The following is a 22,782-nucleotide window of genomic DNA, read 5'->3' as shown; positions in this document are numbered from 1 at the left end:
ATGGATTCTAACGCTTGTCGGAAACGTTTGACCTCAAATATTTTCAAAAATTCCCAATTTTTTCAGAATGGATTTTTCTCGACAAAATTTAAATGATTTGTACCATTTTGTGAATTCTTACACTGTTTTTAACCTATTTGAAACAAAAAAAGTTAAAGTTATCCATTAAAAGTATGAAAAAACCAAGTTATAAAAAATTGAATTAAAAGAACTTCCTGGGTAGTTAAAATAAAGAACATCATTGGAAGTACTTCTTCTGGAAATGCTTTTAAAGTTGTGCCTTTGGAAGAACTTCCAAATTTTTTTGCTGGGTTCATGTCCACCCAAAACAATTTTTAAATCAAAATTTCGGTGAAAAGCATCGAAAAATTCAAAATTTTAGATGAACAATGTATTTTGGCCATAACTCCTTAATTTGTGTCTTAGAGCGAAAGGAACCTTAATTCATGACCACCCCCACAAAATAAAAATCCTCGAAAAATTCAATTTTTTAAACGAAAAACTTAGTATTGCTTAAATTAACATAGAAAACTTTTATTCTGTATACCGTAAATAATAATTGTTCACAAACTAGTTCCATTATTTATTTTCATTTATTTTCCAAGTGTAATTACATTTTTTTTCATTGTGTATACAATCAAGTTTTTCTTACCACCTCGTAGCTTTTGCAGATGAGGAGCAAACATTTGGAGCTATAGTGGCAAAAGGCGCATCAAAATTTGTATAACGTTTTGTTGATTCCTCGGGCTATTTTCTTTAAAATATTTAGTGCAAATAAATAAAAATTTTCTCAGTGAGTTTATGGCTGAGTAAAAAGGCAAAAAAAAAAACAACTAAAAAAACAAAAAAGGATGAGATGAATGTAACTGCCTTGGGATTGTTCATGGTAGTACAACCAAACAACATTGACTCCTATTCTAGTTAAAGAACATTTGCGCTTCCCCTCCAAGCCAAACCTAATGAAGTTTTTAACATAATCTTCATTATCCTTTAAAATTCTTCACAATCAAGATGACCGATGTGGAAGAGTATTTTAGTTGGTATTTGTATTTGAGTATGTACTCTAGTGTGTATGTCTGGGTTTCTGGAGTTTTTTTTTTTTATTTCGTTTGTGAGCACAAATAACCTCAGGATAAATGTAGTTTATTGTGTTTTCTCTATGAATAAATTCAACAACAGAAAAATTTCCCAAAAAAAAAAAAAACCAAATGTTTGAAAGCTTTTTTGCGTTTTGCTTAACATTTCAAATGTTCAAAAATGGCATGGGTGTTCGTTGTCCATCTCTTTTATATTCCTGCTTGCATTTATCTAACGCAAAGATTTTACAAGATTTTTTACTTAAAACCACAAGTAATACAAAAAAAAATGAAAAAAAGAAATCGCCCTAAGATATCATGTACACAATATTGAACTTTGGTAAACTGGGGGGTGTTTAAAAATTATTTGGGGCTATATTTCATGAAATTATTCCATGATTTAAGTAATCAGAGCTTAGACTTGTTTGATAAGGGCTATATATATGGAAGCTATATCTAAATCTGCCATTCAACCATAGCACTATGGGGCAAATGATCGGATTCTGCGGCAAAAAGTCAGTTTTTCGGTAGTTTAAATTAGAACAAGTATATACGGCCGCAAGTTCGGCCAGGCCGAAACTTATGTACCCACCACCATGGATTGCGTAGAAACTTCTACGAAAGACTATCATCCACAATCGAATTACTTGGGTTGTGGTATCTTAAAACTTCTTAACATCGTTTTCTAAATTTTGATTTAGTCCATACATGGTATATAAAGGGTGATTCTTTTGAGGTTAGGATTTTCATGCATTAGTATTTGACAGATCACGTGGGATTTCAGACATGGTGTCAAAGAGAAAGATGCTCAGTATGCTTTGACATTTCATCATGAATAGACTTACGATCTGCCACAACGTCGAATTTTCAGTGAATGGGCCCTAAAAAAGTTGGCAGAAAATCCGCTTTTTTATCGACAAATTTTGTTCAGCGATGAGGCTCATTTCTGGTTGAATGGCTACGTAAATAAGCAAAATTGCCGCATTTGGAGTGAAGAGCAACCAGAAGCCGTTCAAGAAGTGCCCATGCATCCCGAAAAATGCACTGTTTGGTGTGGTTTGTACGCTGGTGGAATCATTGGACCGTATTTTTTCAAAGATGCTGTTGGACGCAACGTTACGGTGAATGGCGATCGCTATCGTTCGATGCTAACAAACTTTTTGTTGCCAAAAATGGAAGAACTGAACTTGGTTGACATGAGGTTTCAACAAGATGGCGCTACATGCCACACAGCTCGCGATTCTATGGCCATTTTGAGGAAAAACTTCGGAGAACAATTCATCTCAAGAAATGGACCGGTAAGTTGGCCACCAAGATCATGCGATTTGACGCCTTTAGACTATTTTTTGTGGGGCTACGTCAAGTCTAAAGTCTACAGAAATAAGCCAGCAACTATTCCAGCTTTGGAAGACAACATTTCCGAAGAAATTCGGGCTATTACGGCCGAAATGCTCGAAAAAGTTGCCCAAAATTGGACTTTCCGAATGGACCACCTAAGACGCAGCCGCGGTCAACATTTAAATGAAATTATCTTCAAAAAGTAAATGTCATGGACCAATCTAACGTTTCAAATAAAGAACCGATGAGATTTTGCAAATTTTATGCGTTTTTTTTTTTAAAAAGTTATCAAGCTCTTAACAAATCACCCTTTATTAGACAAAAAAGTTATGTATCGATATGGACTTTTTGTACGTAGAGAGCCAGAATTGAAATATGGGGGTCGCTTATATGGGGGCTATATACAATTATGAACTTGATATGGACCAATTTTTGTGTAATTGGGATCGATTTATCTGAGGGCCATATATAACTATAAACCGATATGGACCTAGTTAGGCATGGTTGTTAACGGCCATATACTAGCACAATGTACCAAATTTCAACAGACTCGGATGAAATTTGCTCCTCCAAATGGCTCCAAAACGAAATATGATATGGACCACTGATATGGACCACTTTTGGCATGTTTGTTAAATATCATATACTACCACCACGTACCCAATTTCAACCAGATTTGATGAATTTTGCTTCTCCGAAAGGCACAGGGGCTCAAATCTGGGGATCGGTTTATATGGTGGCTATATATAATTATGGACTGACATAAACCAATTCCTGCATGGTTGTTGGATAACATATACTAACATCATGTACCAAATTTCAACCGAATCGGATGAATTTTGCTCTTCCAAGGGGCTCCGGAGGTCAAATCTGGGGATCGGTTTATATAGGGGCTATATATAATTATGCACCGATTTCGACCAATTTTTACATTGGTGTTTGAGGCCATATATTAACACAACGTACCAAATTTCAACTGAATCAGATGAATTTTGGTTTTCCAAGAGGCTCCGGAGGTCAAATCGGGGGATCGGTTTATATGGGGGCTATATATAATTATTGACCGATGTGGACCAATTTTTGCATGGTTGTTAGAGACCATATACCAACACCATGTACCCAATTTCAGCCGGATCGAATGAAATTTGGTTGTCTTAGAGGTTCCGCAAGCCAAATCGGGGGATCGGTTTATATGGGGGCTATATGTAATTATGGACCGATATGGACCAATTTCTGCATGGTTGTTAGAGACCATATACTAACACCATGTACCAAATTTCAGCTGGATCGGATGAAATTTGCTTCTCTTAGAGGCTCCGCAAGCCAAATCGTGGGATCGGTTTATATGGGGGCTATATATATAATTATGGACCAATGTGGACCAATTTTTGCATGGTTGTTACAGAGCCGGATCGGATGAAATTTGCTTCTCTTAGAGGATCGGCAAGCCAAATTTGGGGGACCGTTTATATGGGAGCTATACGTAAAAGTTGACCGATATGGCCCATTTGCAATACCATCCGACCTACATCAATAACAACTACTTGTGTCAAGTTTCAAGTCGATAGCTTGTTTCGTTCGGAAGTTAGCGTGATTTCAACAGACGGACGGATGGACGGACATGCTCAGATCGACTCAGAATTTCACCACGACCCAGAATAGATATACTTTATGTTATGGGATCTTAGAGCAATATTTCGATGTGTTACAAACGGAATGACAAAATTAATATACCCCCATCCTATGGTGGAGGGTATAAAAATATTAAAAATTAGTTTGTGTTTGTGCGAAAAGAAATGTGTTTTGTTTTAAAGTGTATATATAAGTATATAGTAAGTTTTTGTTTTATAATTATACCCAAGACCATAGAATGGTGACGGGGGTGTAATAAGTTTGTCATTCCGTTTGTAACACATCGAAATATCGATTTCCGACTATATAAAGTATATATTCTTGATCAGGGAGAAATTCTAAGACGATATAACCATGTCCGTCTGTCTGTCTGGTTGTTGTAATCTCGCTAAGTCTTCAATAATGGAGCAACCGTGCTGTAATTTTACACAAACTCGTCTTTTGTCTGCAGGCTGGTCAAGTTCGAAGATGGGCTATATAGGTCCAGGTTTTGATATAGTCCCCATATAAACTGACCTCCCGATTTGGGGCCTTGGTCTTATAGAAATCGTAGTTTTTATCCAATTTGCTTGAAATTTGAAATCTAGAGGTGTTGTATGACCATAAAGAGGTGTGCCAAAAATGGTAAGTATCGTTCAATGTTTTGGTATAGCTCCCATATAGACCGATCTCCCGATTTTACTTCTTGGGCTTATAGAAACCGTAGTTTTCATCCAAATTGCTTGAAATTGTAAATCTAGAGGTATTTTCGGACCATAAAAAGGTGTGCCGAAAATTGTGAGTAACGGCCCATGTTTTGGTATAGCCCCCATATAGACCGATCTTCCGATTTTATTTCTTGGGCTTGTAGAATCCGCAGGTTTTATTCAATTGTCCCAAAATTGGAAATCGAGAGGTACTTTAGAACCATAAAAATGTGTGCCTAAAATGGTGAGTACACGCAAAGAAAAAAAACGTTTGGAAAACGTGTACCGAAAACGTTTTTCTTTTGTTAGAGTTTTTTGAATTGCTTCGAAAATTTTAAACTTTTATCACCAAAAAAATTCGTTTGTTACAAAATTTTTATTTTTTCAATAAAAAAAGTTATTTTTGAAATAACAACACAGTCCATTTCGTTTATATCAAACACTGTTCTTTTCTGACTTTAGGTCTTTAATAAGACACATTTTACAGTTCAAAATTTAATATAGTACAATGTAATGTTGAACATTTTTTCGGAATCTTCCGAATATATCTGGAATATATGTAAAAAAAAAACAAAAGCAAAAAAAACTTTGGCCGAAGCAGGGATCGAACCCACGACCCTTGGCATGAGAGTCGGACGTAGCTACCACTGCTCCACGGTGCCAAACTAACTGTTTGTTTCTGTTAAATAAACTTTGTTTATTCGGTTCGTGGCCGCCGCAAGCTATGCTATATAAATATAACTTATATGGATATTTATCTATTGATGACCATAACAGGTACATAGCTCAGTGGTTAGTGTGTTGGCTTACAATGTGCATGGTCCGCGGTTCGATTCTCCGTCCAGGCGAAAGGTAAAAAAAATTTTAAAAATTTATAAAATCGTATAATTTCTTCTACATTGTTGGTATTACAGGAAAAGGTGTTAAGAACTAAAAATCCTCGTGGATGTGAGAAAGATGTGAGGGACAATGCAATTAGCAAGAAAATAATGTTTTTGTTTGAGCTAGTCTTTATGAAATTGTTTTAACATCGTGGAAAAGAATAAACGTTTATCACAAAAAGTATATACTTTTCTTCCAAATACACTTCCTTACAGCGAAAAGCAAATGAGAAACGAACTTTGTTTGTCTAAAATTTCGTTTGGGAGGAAAGAATTATTTTTTTGCGTGTATGTCCATGTTTTGGTATGGTCCCCATATAAACCGACCTCCCGATTTGGGGTCTTGGGCTTATTAAACCGTAGTTTTTATCAAATTTCCTTGAAATTGGAAATCTAGATGTATTTTAGGTGTGCCGAAAATGGTGAGTATCGGTCCATATTTTGGTATAGCCCCCATATGGACCGATTTCCCGATTTTACTTCTTGGGCTTCTAGAATCCGTAGTTTTTATCCTATTTGCCTGAAATTGGAAATCTATAGGTATTTTCGGGTCATAAAGAGGTGTGCCCAAGACGGTGAGTATCGGTCCATATTTTAGTATAGCCCCCATAAGAACGATCTCCCGATTTAACTCCTTGGGTTTCAAGAAACCGTAGTTTTTGTCCGATTTGCCTGAAATTGTAAATATTATGGTATTTTAGGCTCACAAAAACGTGTATCGGATTAGTTTTTTTATCGGTTTGGTAATGCCTCCATATAGACCGATTTCACTTCTTGAGAGTATAGAAGGCGCACTGATCATAAAAATTGCTTGAAACTCAATGTAAAATTTCCAGATTTTACTTCCATGGTCGAACTTACAGCCGTATATACTTGTTTTCATGTAATGTTTGTGTTTCGTGGAATGATACTTTCTGTATTCACGTGTATTCACCGACATTTTGGTATGGGAAGAAAGGTTTTGTGTGTACTTTCATGTGGTTTTAAGTTTAATTCCGGCAGCGTCCGGCTTATAATGAAAAATTTTTAAAAATTAAAAAAATTCAGTGTTTCTAAAAATAAAAGAAAAAAAAATTACTCGTAACATTTTGACAAAAAAGTCTTAATTCCTTTTGTGTCCTATTCCAAATTTTCAAGGAATGCAAAGTAAGCTTGCACGGCATCAATAATTAAGAAAACATGTAATATTTTCGCTCGATCCAAACAAAGATGGAAGAACACAAAGAGCAGATGCGTCCCATTGGCTTTTTGCGGGAAATGCTTCACTAAATAGAAATAAATGTTATAATAAAGACTTGATCATGCAATGAAGGACTTTTCAACAGAGCCATCTTTTTTGTGCAATTTGAAGCAAATTAAGGGAAACTCTGGCCTATGGGACCAATAAAGTGCATATAAGATGAACGATATATATGAAAGCTATATCTAAATCTGAACCGATTTCCACCAAATTTGGCATGTATTGCTAGAATGTTAATTCTGCTCCCTGCACAAAAAAAAATTTTTTCTGATTCAATCACGAAATTAATTGATCCAATTAATTTTTAATTGCAATGTCTCCAATCACAGAAATGATAGTATCAATTAATTGAAGGTCAATTAAAAAGTTAATTGATCCAATTAAAAAATTAATTGATACTATTATTTTTGTGATTGATTGTTGTTTCAATTAAAAAATTTGTTGAATCAATTAAATTTTTAATTGAATATTTTTTAAAACTCAACTAAAATTTTAATTGGAAAATTGTTCGTGAAATTTTTTTGTGTGCGTGCAAAATTTCACTTAAATCAGAGTAAAACTTTTGTATCTGTGATCACATTTCTGTAAAACGGACGAAGCATATATATGGGAGCTATATTTAAATCTGAACCGATTTCATCCAAATTTAGCACAAATACTATAAATTTTACCATTTGTGCAAAATTTGAAGAAAATCGGAGTGAAACTAGGCTTCTTTGGCCTTATATGTGTGTATCGGGCGTAAGATATATATCTTAACCGATTTCCTCCAAAATCAATAGGGTTCTATCCTGGCCCAATACGTGTGCAAAATTTAAAGACAATTGGTCTAAAATTGTGACCTAGATACTGAATATAAAACCACAGTCTAGTGCAGGGTGTAAATATTAACGGTTTCAGTGGGCGGATCGATGTGAAAATTTCTATCAGCTCTTCTAATGTTATGTACAATATGTGTTCCAAATTTTAAACAGATAAGTGAATTTGTGAAGTTTTTGCTTCAAAATCCGGTCGTTGGCCCCATAATTCATAGCTACAATGTTAATTCTACTACCTGTGCAAAATTTCACGTAAATCGTAAATTACAAATTTGACCTCTGTTGTCATATGAGTGTGAATCGAACGAAAGATATATATGAGAGCTATATCTAAATCTGAATGTTAATTCTACTCTCTATGCAAAGTTTCACGTAAATCAGAGTACAACTTTGGCCTCTGGGAGCCACCGTGGTGCACTGGTTAGCATACCCGGCTTGCATACACAAGGTCGTGGGTTCGATTCCTGCTTCGACCGAACACCAAAAAGCTTTTCAGCGGTGGATTATCCCACCTCAGTAATGCTGGTGACATTTCTGAGGGTTTCAAAGCTTCTCTAAGTGGTTTCACTGCAATGTGGAACGCCGTTCGGATTCGGCTACAAAAAGGAGGTCTCTTGTCATTGAGCTTAACATGGAATCGGGCAGCACTCAGTGGTCACACTAGGCAAATATTTGACCAAAATGAGTGTCAAACATTTTTCCAGAACCATTACCCAAATATCTGGATACGGGTTTTGGAAAATATTTCTACCATGATGTTATGTATCCCATATGAGCTAAAAATATTTGCTGGTTTGGCTATGGCGACGGATTCTTTTTTGATTTTTGTCAAATATTTGCCTAGTGTGACCATAGCATAAGTGAGCCTGATATATCGGGCTGCCACCTAACCTAACCTAACCTTGGCCTATGAGGTTATATGAGTGTAAATCGGGCGATTTCAACCAAAGTTGGCATGCATATCCAGAACGTTAATTGTACTCCCTGTAAAAAATCTTGAATATCGGGCGATATTTTTAAAATTTAAAATATCGGGCGATATATCGGGCGAAAGATATATATCGGAGCTATATCTAAATCACAACCGAATTTGGCACACTTTACGACACTATCAATTGTACTCCTTGTGCAAAATTCATTGTTCTGGGCCATATTAAGAGATATAGGACGAAAGATATATATAAAATCTATAGCTAAAATTGAAAAAAATGAAAATTCCTTCCAATGAAATAAAATACATACTTATGTCAAATTTGAAGTCCATTGGACTAAAATTGCGACCTAGACTTTGATCACAAAAATGTGTTCATAGACAGACGGACGGACAGACTGATATGGCTAAATTGACTCAGGTTCCGGCACTGAGCAATATTGCCAGATGCACCATATGTCTGTCTAGTCTCCTTCTGGGTGTTGCAAACATATTCACTTAACAAACATATGCAAACATATGAACTTATTAAACCCTGTTCCATAGTGTGGTGCAGGGTATAAAACTCAGGTACCCCATATTTACTTCACAACCTCCACCCACGCCCTATTTAAATTTCACGTAAATCGGAGTTTAGTTTTTTTTCACTGTACTTTGAATGAGAGCAAATTGTTATCACTGTTAAGCTGCTTGACTTTTTTATCACTTAACTATAAATGTGTTTTAAATTTTTTTAAATCAAATCTCCTACATAGCAAAGTGCAATCAGATAACTTATTAAGTATGTTCACTCAAATGTTGCACTGTAAAAGATAATTTGTGGTGCAACAAATCTGTTGTAAAAATAATATTTTTTCTATGATAAAATATTTATTATTATTCACTCTAAGGTAAATTTGAGTGATTTGTAGACTGCCAAGAAAACCCACATTTCACTGTGGTTTATCTCTGGCAACCAGTTCACCAGTTTCGAAAATGTTCATTTCCATCAAAATAAACTCCCATATTGATGATCTGGCAATGGAAGAACTAAGAGGGTGTAAAGAAAATACCAAGCAATATTTCTTCTATTGATTATTCATTACGAAGATTCTTTTCTGTTTTCTTTTTCTTTTTGGTTTGGGGCGAAGAAAATGCAAAGAAAAGTTTAGTCACGTCTTCTTGCATATCTCAATATTCCACACTTGTGTGGAATGTTGTTTGGTTTTACCGCTACACCTTTTTCCCCACAGTGGTTGCATGTAGAAGGAGTATTTTGTTATAACCTCAATAGGTATAGGATGGAGGTATAATAGGTTGCATATTCCATTTGTTACACATAGAACAGTAGAGAAATGTCCTCTGACTTTTGGGTTCTATCCGTCCGCAGATCCATTGCAGATGCATTATCTGATTATCGTAGACCTATTGTAAGTTGACCATTTTGGTTTTAGCACATTGCATTATCAGAATTACCCCCTGAGTTTGGGATTTCATCCGTCTTCTGGTTCATTGCAATTTCCTTGTTATACCCTTCACCACTACTGTGGTACAGGGTATAATAAGTTTGTGCACTTGTATGTAACGCCAAGAAATAATAGTCATAGACCCATCTTTTAGTATACCGATCGGCTTGGAATTAGGTTCTGAGTCGATTTAGCGATGTCCGTCTGTCTGTCTGTCTGTCCGTCCGTCTGTCTGTATATGTAATTTTGTGCACAAAGTACAGCTCGCAATTTAAGTCCGATCGTCCTCAATTTTGGCGTTTTGTCTTTCTTCGGGTCAGAGACAATCGCTATTGATTTTGGAAAAAATCTGTTCAGATTTAGATATAGCTGCCATATATATTTATCACCGATTTGATCATAATTCACGTATTTATGAACCGATCTTCTTCAAATTTTGTACATCTGAATATTTTATGAGTCACGTAAAACCTGCAAAATATCAGCTAAATCTTTCGTCCGATATGCACTTATATGGCTTCAAAAGCCAGAATTTTACCCTGATTTGCTTCAAATTCAGCACAAGGGGTACGTTTAATAATATTGTTAACTGTGCCAAATTTGGTTGAAATCGGTTCAGATTTAGATATAGCTCCCATATATATCTTTCGTCCGAAATGCACTTATATGGCTTCAAAAGCCAGAATTTTACCATGATTTGCTTCAAATTCAGCACAAGGAGTACGTTTAATAATATGGTTAACTGTGCCACATTTGTTTGAACTCGGTTCAGATTTAGATATAGCTCCCATATATATATTTCGTCCGATTTTCACAAAAGCCAGAGTTGAATCCTGATTTGCTTCAAATTTTGTATATATACGCCAGAGTTGTGTAGAATATTTCATATTTTAGACCCGTTTTCAATGGGAGTTTCCTTCAGTTGACTCGATAGTTTCCACAGAGAATATATTTAATATGCTTTTTGATCTAATATGATAATATATCGCAATCCACAATTGACCACATATAATGCCGAGATTTAACCAATATCCTTGTAAAAGCACCACTGTAGCAAAAATTTTAAATATTACTTACATTTTCCTTTATGTCGAATACGTATTTGTCGCTCGATAAATCGTAAATATTATTTCGTACAATTGCATTAAAATTGCTCTAGCTTTATATTTCCCATATTTTGTAACTAACATTGTGTTTCATCCCAGGGTGTAAATTTTAATTCTAGAGATTTTATAGAAGTACAAAAAATTGTCTCCATATTGTATATACATAAATTATATAAATATTTCTAATAAAAGCCTTCATAATAACTCCCAACAAATTTGAAGGATTTGAAATGGTAACACAAATTTTTGGTCTACATAGTGGTGAAGGGTATAATATAGTCGGCCCCGCCCGACTTTAGACTTTACTTACTTGTTTTTTTTTCACAATTGGGAGGTAGTTGCCTTGTGTCATGTCGGCCGACATAAAACTAATGTCGGCCAGAAATTCTGTGTTCTCTAACGAATTTCATAAATTGTTTCTAGATGAACCAGGTCCCAAATCACTTCTTCACTTATATTATTAACTCTTTGCCTGGTAAAGGCAAGGTAGTATTCCAAGATCTACTCATCCTCAAAACAGGCCCTACAAGCCATTATTCCCCCGAACTTCCTGTCAACTTAATCTCCTATTTTTGGCTGCGTCACCTGTATTTTCGTCGCCCTTCCTACCATTGTATTGATCCAGAAATTTTTGCTATGTCGCCTAGCTCTAATCGCCAATTCATTTGCCTTAATCTTCCTCCTATTCCGGCGCCAATACGATTCAGAACCTGCCGTATCCTGAGTATTGTTGATCCTCGCTTTTGTATCCCGAACACGGTTGCCACCGTTGTGAGAATTCTACAAAATATGGAGGTTTTTTACTACTTGGTAGATTGGTAGAATTCTTAAAATTTTGGCAGATTTTCAAATAAGAGATATTTCAATTCTCTATAGAAATACAATTTTGGAGAATTTTTCTATAAAAATAAAAGTTTGAGAACATTTTTCTATAGATATAAAATGTTGACAAAATTTTTTATAGAAATAAAATTTTAGTTATATTTGTTTAGTTTGGCTTGAGGTCATGTAAATAAAAACAGATATTGTTGTTTTATTGAGTTGTAATTTTTATTTGAAAATATCCAATATTTCGAGACATCTCCGATGCCCTGAAGACGAGCATAAAACAAGAACATCTGTTTTTATTTACATGACCTCAAGCCAAACTAAACAAATATAATTAACAGTTTAATGGTCAACTATCAAACAACACCGAAATAAAATTTTGACAAATTTTTCTATTGAAAAAAATTTTGAAAAATTTTTCTATAGACAAAAAAAATTTGACATATTTTTCTATAGAAATAAAATTTTGCGAAAATTTCCTATAGAAATAACATTTTGAGAAAAGTTTCTATGGAAATAAAATTTTAAGAAACATTTCTATAGAAATAAAATTTTGAGAACATTTTTTTATAGAAATAAAATTTTTAGAAATTTTTTTATAGGAATAAAATTTTGAAAAAAATTTTTATAGAAATACAATTTTGATAAGAAGGCAGCCCCATATTTAAGGCTCACTTAGACTATTCAGTCCATTGTGATACCACAAGGGCGAACTTCTCTTTTATCACTGAGTGCTGGTTCATTGCTAAGCTCAATGACAATTGCAAATTTTTAAAAAATTTTCTATAGAAATAAAATTTTGAAAAAATTTTCTATAGAAAAAACAATTTTGACAAAAATTTCTATAGTAAAAAAATTTTGACAAAATTTTGTATAGAAATAAAATTTTGACATAATTTTCAATAGAAATAACATTTTGACACAATTTTCTACAGAAATAAAATTTGGACAAAATTGTCTATATAAATAAAATTTGGACAAAGTTTTCTATAGAAATAAAATTTTGAGAACATTTTCTATAGAAATACAATTTTGAGAAAATTTTCTACAAAAGTAAAATTTTGCCATAATTTTTCTGGAAATAACATTTAAGCAAAATTTTTCTACAAAAAATAAAATTTTGATAAAATTTTCTATAGAAAAAAAAATTTGACAAAATTTTTCTACAAAAATAAAATTTTGACAAAATTTTCTATAGAAATGAAATTTTGACAAAATTTTCTACAGAAATAAAATTGTGACAAAATTTTATATAGAAAAAACATTTTGACATAATTTTCTATAGTAATAAAATGTTGGCAAAATTTTCTACAGAAATAAAATTTGGACAAAATTTTCTATAGAAATAAAATGTTGACAAAGTTTTCTATAGAAATAAAATGTTGAGAAAATTTTCTATAGAAATAAAATTTTGAGAAAATTTTCTTTAGACATAAAATGTTGAGAATATTTTCGATAGAAATGAAATTTTGACAAAATTTTCTACAGAAATAAAAATGTGACAAAATTTTCTATAGAAATGAAATGTGGCAAAATTTTCTATAGTAATAAAACAAAAATTTTCTATCGAAATAAAATTTTGACATAATTTTTTATAGAAATAAAATTGTGGAAAATTTTTCTACAGATATAAAGTTTGGACAAAATTTCCTAAAGAAATAAAATTTTGACAAAGTTTTTTATAGAAATAAAGTTTTGAGAAAATTTTCTATAGAAATAAAATTTTGACAAAGTTTTCTATAGAAATAAATTTTTGAAAAAATTTTCTACAGAAATAAAATTTTGAGATAATTTTCTAGAGAAATCAAATTTTGACATAATTTTCTATAGAAATAAAATGTTGAAAAAATTTTCTACAGAAATAAAATTTTGACAAAATTTTCTGCAGTAATAAAATTTTGAAAACATTTTCCAAGAAATAAAATTTTCTATAGAAAAAAAATTTGACAAAATTTTTCTACAAAAATAAAATTATGACAAAATTTTCTATAGAAATTAAATTTTGACAAAATTTTCTACAGAAATAAAATTGTGACAAAATTTTATCTAGAAAAAACATTTTGACATAATTTTCTATAGTAATAAAATTTTGGCAAAATTTTCTATAGAAATAAAATTGACAAAATTTTCTACAGAAACGAAATTTGGACAAAATTTTCTATAGAAATAAAATTTTGACAAAGTTTTCTATATAGGTAAAATTCTGAGAAAATTTTCTATAGAAATAAAATTTTGAAAAAAATTTTCTATAGAAATAAAATGTTGAGAAAATTTTTTATAGAATTAAAATTTTGAGAAAATTTTCTATAAAAAAAAATTTTGAGAAAATTTTCTATAGAAATACAATTTTGAGAAAATTTTCCATAGAAATAAGATTTTGAGAAAATTTTCTATACAAATAAAATTTTGACAAAATTTTCTACAGAAATAAGATAATGACAAAATTTACCGAGAAATAAAATTTTGACATAATTTCTATAGAACTAAAATTATAGAAATAAAATTTTGAGAAATAAAAACAAAATTTTCTATAGAAATATTTATACGTGTGGTAAACGTGATACCGATCCAATAGCAGACATTGCCTTAATTGCCCTCCGGAAATCTAAAAATTCTGACGTTTTGTGGCCTCATGTTATTTCTGAGCCATTTTACGCATTCCTTTACGGTATGGTACGCACTTCTGTCTGCACGGTTGTGCTGTGGTCCAGTAATTGGAAGAGAACCTCTGCTTCAGGGTCTTCCACATAGACGTCCAGTCCCGTCTTCTCATTCATCTTCGATTCATCGGTGTAGTAGCTGTTTCCTTCTGCCATATGTGCTGGGTTCGCACCCTCCCATGACCATCTTGCTGGGGACAGAATGTCACACTTGGCAGCTATAGCCACCTCAGGTATACGATAATGAATTTTTGGGGCATCCGCCTTTACATCCATCGTCTCGGCGATGACGGCTTCACTTTGTAAAATTTCTATGTTGCACTTCCTCTACATCGATGTCCACAGCGACCGTCGACGCGCATGTCAGGACTAGCTGAATTACGCTTTTATATATTCAGGCTGTCACCTTTGGATTCAGGCCCCATTTAGAGCCCTACATCTGTACCCTTATGTCGCTTTCTGCCCTTCGGCAAAATCTGTTTGAATTCGTTCTCAACATCGTCTGTGTAACAGACTGGTTCAAATCTTTCCTTAGATAACATAAGATCCTTAGTAGGTCGTTTATAGTTCTTAACCACAGTAATGACGATAGTATACTTCCCTGTGGAGTTCCCCGCCCTACATTGGGCGTTAGGTCTTTATCTTGCGATTTTCATCTTTTCCTTCTACTACTTGGCATATGGGCTATACAGTATTTCAAGGATTCGATTACCCGAAACTGGTCGAAGTATACTCATAGAAAAAATCATGCATGGCGTGCTCATTTCAAAACGATTCGTTCATGAGAGTGAATCAACACACATGTGGTGTCAAACTGAGAACAGGCGGTGTCAATCTGACAACGATAAAATGACACCAGGCGTTGTCAAAACAACAACCAGCGTTCATGATCTGAAAACGTTATGGTTACGACTTTATAAACTAAATTAAAAAAAGATTTCCGCTAGCGTGACTCGAACCTGTGTTTTCTGCACCATACGCATTAACAGTCGCCTTAGCACATTGCACCACCGAGGGAGTTGACATAATAACGTCTAACGATTATTTTAAGACTTCTCATGGCCAAAGAAAAACAGATGCCGTTCATGAAATCGTGAACGTCCGTGGACGAAATTGTGAACATTCCGTTTTGATTTTTTGTGAACGTTTCCGTTTCATTTTGTCACCGTCCGTTCACGACTATGGAACATAATATTTTCGATTAGTGTATGTAGGTGCTAACGTCATTGAAAGCTTACTCAATGTCAAAACATACAGCCCGCTTGTATGTCTTAAAAGAGGAAGTATGTACCACCTCATGTGGAGCCATCTCCACCGATCGCTTCCCTACATATGCGGGCATGTCAGCATTTCGTCTGGAATTCCGCTTACTACCAAGTGTTTCATTGTCTTCAAAGAGAATGAAGTAAGGCGTATGGGTCTTTGGGTTTTATAACTCGCTGTCCCGGGTTTGGGTATGAAGACTACCTTAGCCTCCTGCCAGAATTTTGAAATATATGCGAATAATATAGGGAATTAGATTAGTTTAAAATTTGTATCGAAAAGTAATTTCGCCAAAGTATTATTCACTGTGGATAGCTGATTTGGCAATGCACCACTCCTCTTACTTTCATTATTTTCATACCGAAAATCATTTAAGGTACATAAAATTCGTTATTCACCTCCAAATTAACACCAAGTTTTTTTTGTTATCCTTTATTCTCAGGAAAAATGTATTCGAGAAAAAAAGTAGAAGAAAACTTTTTCTCATTGGCAATGAAGAATGAAGAAGAAACATTCGAGTTTTGTTCACAAATCATCAACACATCGATTTTATGAAGTCTTTATCAATCACACGATGCTTGAATGAAATCAAAAAAGAACTATGAAAACTGAGGTGTTTTTACGTTTTTTCTCTCTCGCATTTTCTTTATTTCTGTTCAATGTGACTTCAGCTCAAGTGCCAGATACAATGCTTTCCCGGAAGTTTATTATAATTTAGCTTAAAGCGAAACAGCAAAAAGTTTTCTGAAGAAGTCGTAAGTCTTAGTTAAGGCGTTAATGTATTTGAATGTTAAGTTTTTGCGGTTGAAAGATCAAGTAAGTAGTAAGTATGCAGACAACTTACGTTAGAGAATCAATAAAAAAATTATCTTTTAACATTGAAGAAATTAAAGAAAGAAAGGATTATCAATGAGGGCGGTTTAAATAAGGAAGAGGGAATGGATGGAATATAAATGGTGTTTTCCTAAGAACTGTTGATTTGAAATTTAAATAAAACACATGAGAAATTATGAAATAGAAAAAATTATTATTTGGTTATTATAATTTCTTGTCATTTAACATTTAAATATAATTTCGGGCATATGGCCACCACGACCATTTTGCACAAAGGTCATTCAGAAGATCCAATTTTCGACCAAATTTTCAAACATTTGAGGGCGTTGAAAGTTGGTTTCCAAAGCATCACTCGTTGCTGGTTTATCCACGTAAACCAATGACTTCAGGTATTCCTACAAAAAATAATCGAGTGGCATCAAATCACACGAACTCGGAGACAATTTTATCGCTCCATTTCTAGAAAATAATGTTGTCATTGAAATGTTCTTTCAATAAGTCCATTGTTTGGCCCGCAATATGACAAGTGACATTTTAAAAAAAATGAGGACCAATGATTCCACCAGCCTATTTACCGCACCAAACAGTATATTTCTCCGGTTGCATTGGTAATTCTTGAATAACGTGTATATTATCTTTGTTCCCAATATGGCAATTTTGCTTTTTGATATATCTCTTCATTCAAAAATGCGCCTCATCACTGAAGAAAATTTTGCGGTAAAAAAGTGGATCTTCGTGCGCCTTATATATATTGAGAATAAAGCATATATACTTGGTACGCAAATTAGAAATGGGGCATTGCCAAAAAAATTACAAAAATCCAAACTATTTGCGAATTATGAATCCTTTATAACTTTTGAAGTACTGATGATATCATGATTTCTTTTGAGATATGCAGGAAAATGTGTTTTAAGATATATTTTTGAATATACCATTCCCTTAATTCGTATACAAAGTGCTCAAAAATCCTAAAGTGAATACATATATTAACAAGTATATACGGCCGTAAGTTCATCCAGGCCGAATCATATGTACCCTCCATCATGGATTGCGTAGAAACTTCTACCCAGCAAAAAAAGCGTCGCCAAAAAAGGAGTGAAAATGTTCTCTCTGAATCCGGAAGTGGTGTCAAATTGACGCAGAAGCGATGAATTTAACATGGGCTTGTCATAGGACGGATGTCCACTATTTCAACAGCCGCTGCACTGAATTAGCATCACTTCTTAGGGTGTGAGGCGAATTCAGTGTTTTGGATGTCAATTAAGAAATTTTGTTTTATTTTGACAAATAAATATTTTTAAAAATTTTTTATGATTTTTAATGCATTATAACGCTTGTCTGGAACTTTTGTGATCAAATATTTTCAAAAATTCGAAAATTCTCTACAAAAGATTTAGCATTTTTTTCGGCAAAATTTAAATAATTAAAAAATAAATTTCTCATTAAAAATATGAAAAAAGCGAGTTATAAAGAAATTGACTCAAATGGACTTCCTGTGTATCTTTGGGAGAGCATTTTTGGAAGTTCTTTTAAAGTTGTGCCTTGAGAAGAACTTCCAAATTTTTTTGCTGGGTACTAAAGACGGTCATGCACAATTAAATTACTCGGGTTGCGGCCGATGGCGAGGCATCTTAAAACATCTTAACATCATCTTCTAAACTGTAAGTTAGTTTAATTTTGGCATGGTTGTTATCAGCCATACACGAGCAATATGTACCAAATTTCAACTGGATCGCATGAATTTTGCTCCCTCAAGAGGTTCCGAAGGTCAAATCTGGAGAATGGTTTATATGTAGGCTATATATAGTTATGAACCGATATGAACTAATTTTTGCATGCTTGTTAGAGACCATATACTAACACCACGTACCAAATTTCTACCGGATCGGATGATTTTTGCTGCTCCAAGAGGGTCCGGGAGCCACCGTGGTGCAATGGTTAGCATGCCCGCCTTCCATACACAAGGTCGTGGGTTCGATTCCTGCTTCGACCGAACACCAAAAAGTTTTTCAGCGGTGGATTATCCCACCTCAGTAATGCTGGTGACATTTCTGAGGGTTTTAAAAGCTTCTCTATGTGGTTTCAGTGCAATTTGGAACGCCGTTCGGACTCGGCTATAAAAAGGAGGTCCCTTGTCATTGAACTTAACATGGAATCGGGCAGCACTCAGTGATAAGAGAGAAGTTCACCAATGTGGTATCACAATGGACTGAATAGTCTAAGTGAGCCTGATACATCGGTCTGCCACCTAACCTAACCTAAGAGGCTCCGGAGGTAAAATCTGGGGATCGGCTTATAAGGGGCTATATATAATTATGGACCGATATGGACCAATTCTGGTATGGTTATTGGAAACTATATACTAACACCACGTACCAAATTTCAGCCGGATCGGATGAAATTTGCTTCTCTTTTAGGCTCCGCAAGCCAAATCTGGGAGTCAGTTTATATGGGGGCGATACGTAAAAGTGGTCCGATATGGCCCATTTGCAATACCATCCGACATACATCAACAAAAACTACTTGTGCCAAGTTTCAGGTCGGTAGCTTGTTTCTTTCGGAATTTAGTTAGATTTCAACAGACGGACGTGGCTAGATCGTCTCAGAATTTCACCACGACCCAGAATATACCCTACGGGAAATGGACCATCCACAGGACCGGTACAGGACTAGTCCCTGGTGTGTCTGGACCAGTCCCAGTTCTGGTCGAAACGTATAGAAGGCACCGGTCACTTTAACATGGGTTTGTCATTGACGGGGTAAATTTACACTTTACATTTACACGTCTTGGACTCATTACAAAGGACATGTCCTGCGACAATTTAGTAAGAGCACCCTATAGACAGGTACTCATGAATCAGTCTCGGACAAACTATATTGGGTATCTGTTTCATTTTTGGCAAGAATCGCATCAGAAGTGCAAGACTTTGGAACTTTGGATTCTGATAATCGTATTTCAATACATATGTACATCCAATAAGATTTTAATTTCATGACTATTTAAAAATTTGCGACAAACTGGAGCACCGGTTCCAGCCCTGTGATATGTCCGTCAGTAGCAATTTGCACCAATTTCCCGTAGGGTATGTATATAATTTATGGGGTCTTAGACTAAAATTTCGATGTATTACAAACTGAATGACAAATTTAATACCTCCCATCCTATGGTGGAGAGTATAATAAAGAACACAGGTTCAAATCTGGCCAGCGGTAATTTTTCCTGTAATTTTTAAAGAAGTGAAAAAGACAATAGACACAAGATCAAATCCCCGCGAGTGTGAAATTTTTATATTTATTATTTTTTTACTTTTGTGTTGATTTTCTTTTCCTTTATGTGACATTTAATTATCCAAAATTTAAATTTTCATTTTAAACTGCCAAACAGCGTGTTTCCTAAGACTGGTTCACAAGAACTTCATTGAAAGTGGAAAAAAAATAATGGAGAATCCTGGGATGCTCCTAAAAATAAAAATTAAATGTTTGTTGAACAATTTCCAGTTCTTTTGCTGGGATCATACTCGGTACACCTTTTTTACCTTGAACCACTCGGTGGAATTAGTGTATATATTTACAAAACCCACAAGGAGGCGTGATAGACACACAGTGTCTGGCAATATTGCTGAAGGCCGGCTCCTGAGTTGATTTAGCCAAGTCCGTCTCTCTAGAACACATTTTTGTAATCGAAGTCTAGGTCGCAGTTTTAGTCCATTTGACTTGAAATCGGTTCAGACTTAGATATGGCTTCCACATATGTCTTTCGCTCGATATGAACTTATTTAGTCCTAGAAGCCACAGTATTAACTAGATTTGCTTCAAATTTGGCACGACGAGTACAATGAATAGTATCGCCAAATTCAAAATTTGTTCACTTTTAGATATACCTCCCACATATATCTATCGTCCGATTTAGGGTCATATGATCACGGAGCCCAAAGTTTCACTCCGGATAAAAATTGCAATTTCCAAGACTGCAAATCGGTCGGTTTGTTTATATGGGGGTTAGATCAAAAACTGGACTAATGCAGCAAATATTTTGAACTTGACTTGGGTGGGGACAAAAACGAATTTGTGTCAATTTACTGGAAGAAAGCGCCATTATTGCAGGGTTATATCGTCTTAGAATTTTCTCTGATCATGGACTTATTTATATACTTTATATAGACGGAAATATATATTTTGATGTGTTACAAATGGAATTGCAAACGTATTATTCCCCCATTTATGGCGATGGGTATCGTATAGGTTAGGTTAGGTGGCAGCCCGATGTATCAGGCTCACTTAGACTATTCAGTCCATTGTGATACCACATTGGTGAACTTCTCTCTGGGTGGTGATGGGTATAAAAATTACCTGAAATCGAGCAACATCCCATTTCGACTTATTGCTTAAAAAAAGCAAACTCATTTACATAAAATTAATATTCTGGTACATAAATTGAAAATTGCAGCTTATAAAAGTTCATGAAATCCAATTGTGGAATTCGTTTTTAGGGTGACTATTTCAAACACGAAAATCAAAGTTAGTCATTGCTGATTTATATATCTCAGCTACTGTTTATTAAATATTATTAACAAATATATGTACTCGTAGAATTTTGTCTCCCATGGTAATAATTAATCCTTCAATCTCAAGGCCATGGCTGATAAATCAGCTCGATATTTCTTTCTCTCAGCCTCATTCTCTATCTCGGGCATAGCTTCCAATGACTTTTGAACCACCCAATTGACCATGTGTTTATGATTAATACGAATTTCAATATTTCGACAAGCTACCTGATAGTCTAAACGACGCATGACATCTTCATAAACTTTCATCATGGCCTTCCTATGGGCTTCTTCCAGTTGCAAGGCAATATTTTCTCTTTTCACTTGCATCAGTATAAGACTGCCCTCGGCTTGCCATTGCTCGTGGCGTTCTTGAGCGATTAGATTTTCATATGATTTCAATTCATCGTGGTACATTTGACGCCAATTCTGTTCGATTTTTTCAATTTCTTTGTCACAGTAATCGGCAACCATGGGACCAAGTTTTTTCACGGCAGTCACACAAAGGATAGCCATTGCAAGGCCATTATAGAATTCATGATCACAGATATAAATCTCTTTGGAGAAAAGCCAATTAAGTAAACCCACACCAAACATATAGGGTCCTGTTACTCCAGTCTTTTGATGGAAAAATGTAAACCAATCATCAGGAATGAAACCCAAGCGTACCTTTGCCGGTTCTATGGGACGTTTGTTTTGACTCTGATTGAGCTGGGTGGTACTACCAGTAGTCAATGTCATCGATTGTGGTGATCTCAAGATACGTAGATATTTTGACATATGACCGATAATGGGTTTCAATAACATTTTTTCTATATTGTAATTCGAATTTATTTTTATTACTTCAAATATGAATAAAAATAATAAGACACTCAAGTGTCATACTGACAAGAAGACTGTTATGTACTGTAAGAAAAAACATATAATTTTACAAATAACATGTTAATTAAAAAAAAAAAACACCCAACAGAGAAGCTTAATTGTTGTGTGCGAGTAAGATATTCGAAAAACTATGCTCATGAACCTACGTTTGGCATTAAAGTCTTATCTTATAATCTGAAAGAAAAAAAGTCTTTTCGAAATCGAAACCTGACGTCAAAAAAAAAAAATCAACACCGAAATTGAAAGATCCTTTTATAGTACACTGAAAAAAGCATGTCTCATTCCAAAGATTTTGTCTTTACACTAATGAGTTTGGTATTGATTCCGAGCCAAAGAAGCGCAGAATTAAAGTAAGGGCACATTTAAGACACAATTCTCTTTTAAATTTGAGTTTTACGTACTTGGTTACACCGTGCCACAGTTAGTCGAATCATACCGAACACGGTAGATTTTTTTACTATTTGGTAGATTGGTAGATTTTGCAAAATATCCCTCTCCAACTAAAAGGTACTTCACAAAATTTTTATATCTTTAATTTCCTATAGAAATAAAATTTTGACAAAATTTTCTATAGTATAAGATTTTGACAAAATCGTCTATGGAAATCAAATTTTGACA

At 34.3% G+C, this 22,782-nt stretch overlaps 1 protein-coding gene across 1 annotated transcript; it reads right to left on the bottom strand.

The window, feature by feature from the left end:
• Positions 1-21,257: 21,257 nt before the first annotated feature.
• Positions 21,258-22,168, bottom strand: LOC142219583 (ATP synthase subunit b, mitochondrial-like). Its single transcript, XM_075288506.1, has one exon. The coding sequence runs from the start codon at positions 22,087-22,089 to the stop codon at positions 21,352-21,354; it is 738 nt and encodes a 245-aa protein (XP_075144621.1). The 5' UTR covers positions 22,090-22,168; the 3' UTR covers positions 21,258-21,351.
• Between the last annotated feature and the right edge of the window lie 614 nt (positions 22,169-22,782).

This window comes from Haematobia irritans, chromosome 1 (genome assembly GCF_050003625.1).
Source record: "Haematobia irritans isolate KBUSLIRL chromosome 1, ASM5000362v1, whole genome shotgun sequence".
Lineage (NCBI taxonomy): Eukaryota > Metazoa > Arthropoda > Insecta > Diptera > Muscidae > Haematobia > Haematobia irritans.
This window is presented reverse-complemented; position numbering and strand designations above follow the sequence as displayed.

Excerpts from the sequence above, each read along its gene's own strand:
- LOC142219583 (XM_075288506.1), bottom strand. The coding sequence starts at position 22,089 with ATGTTATTGAAACCCATTATCGGTCATATGTCAAAATATCTACGTATC.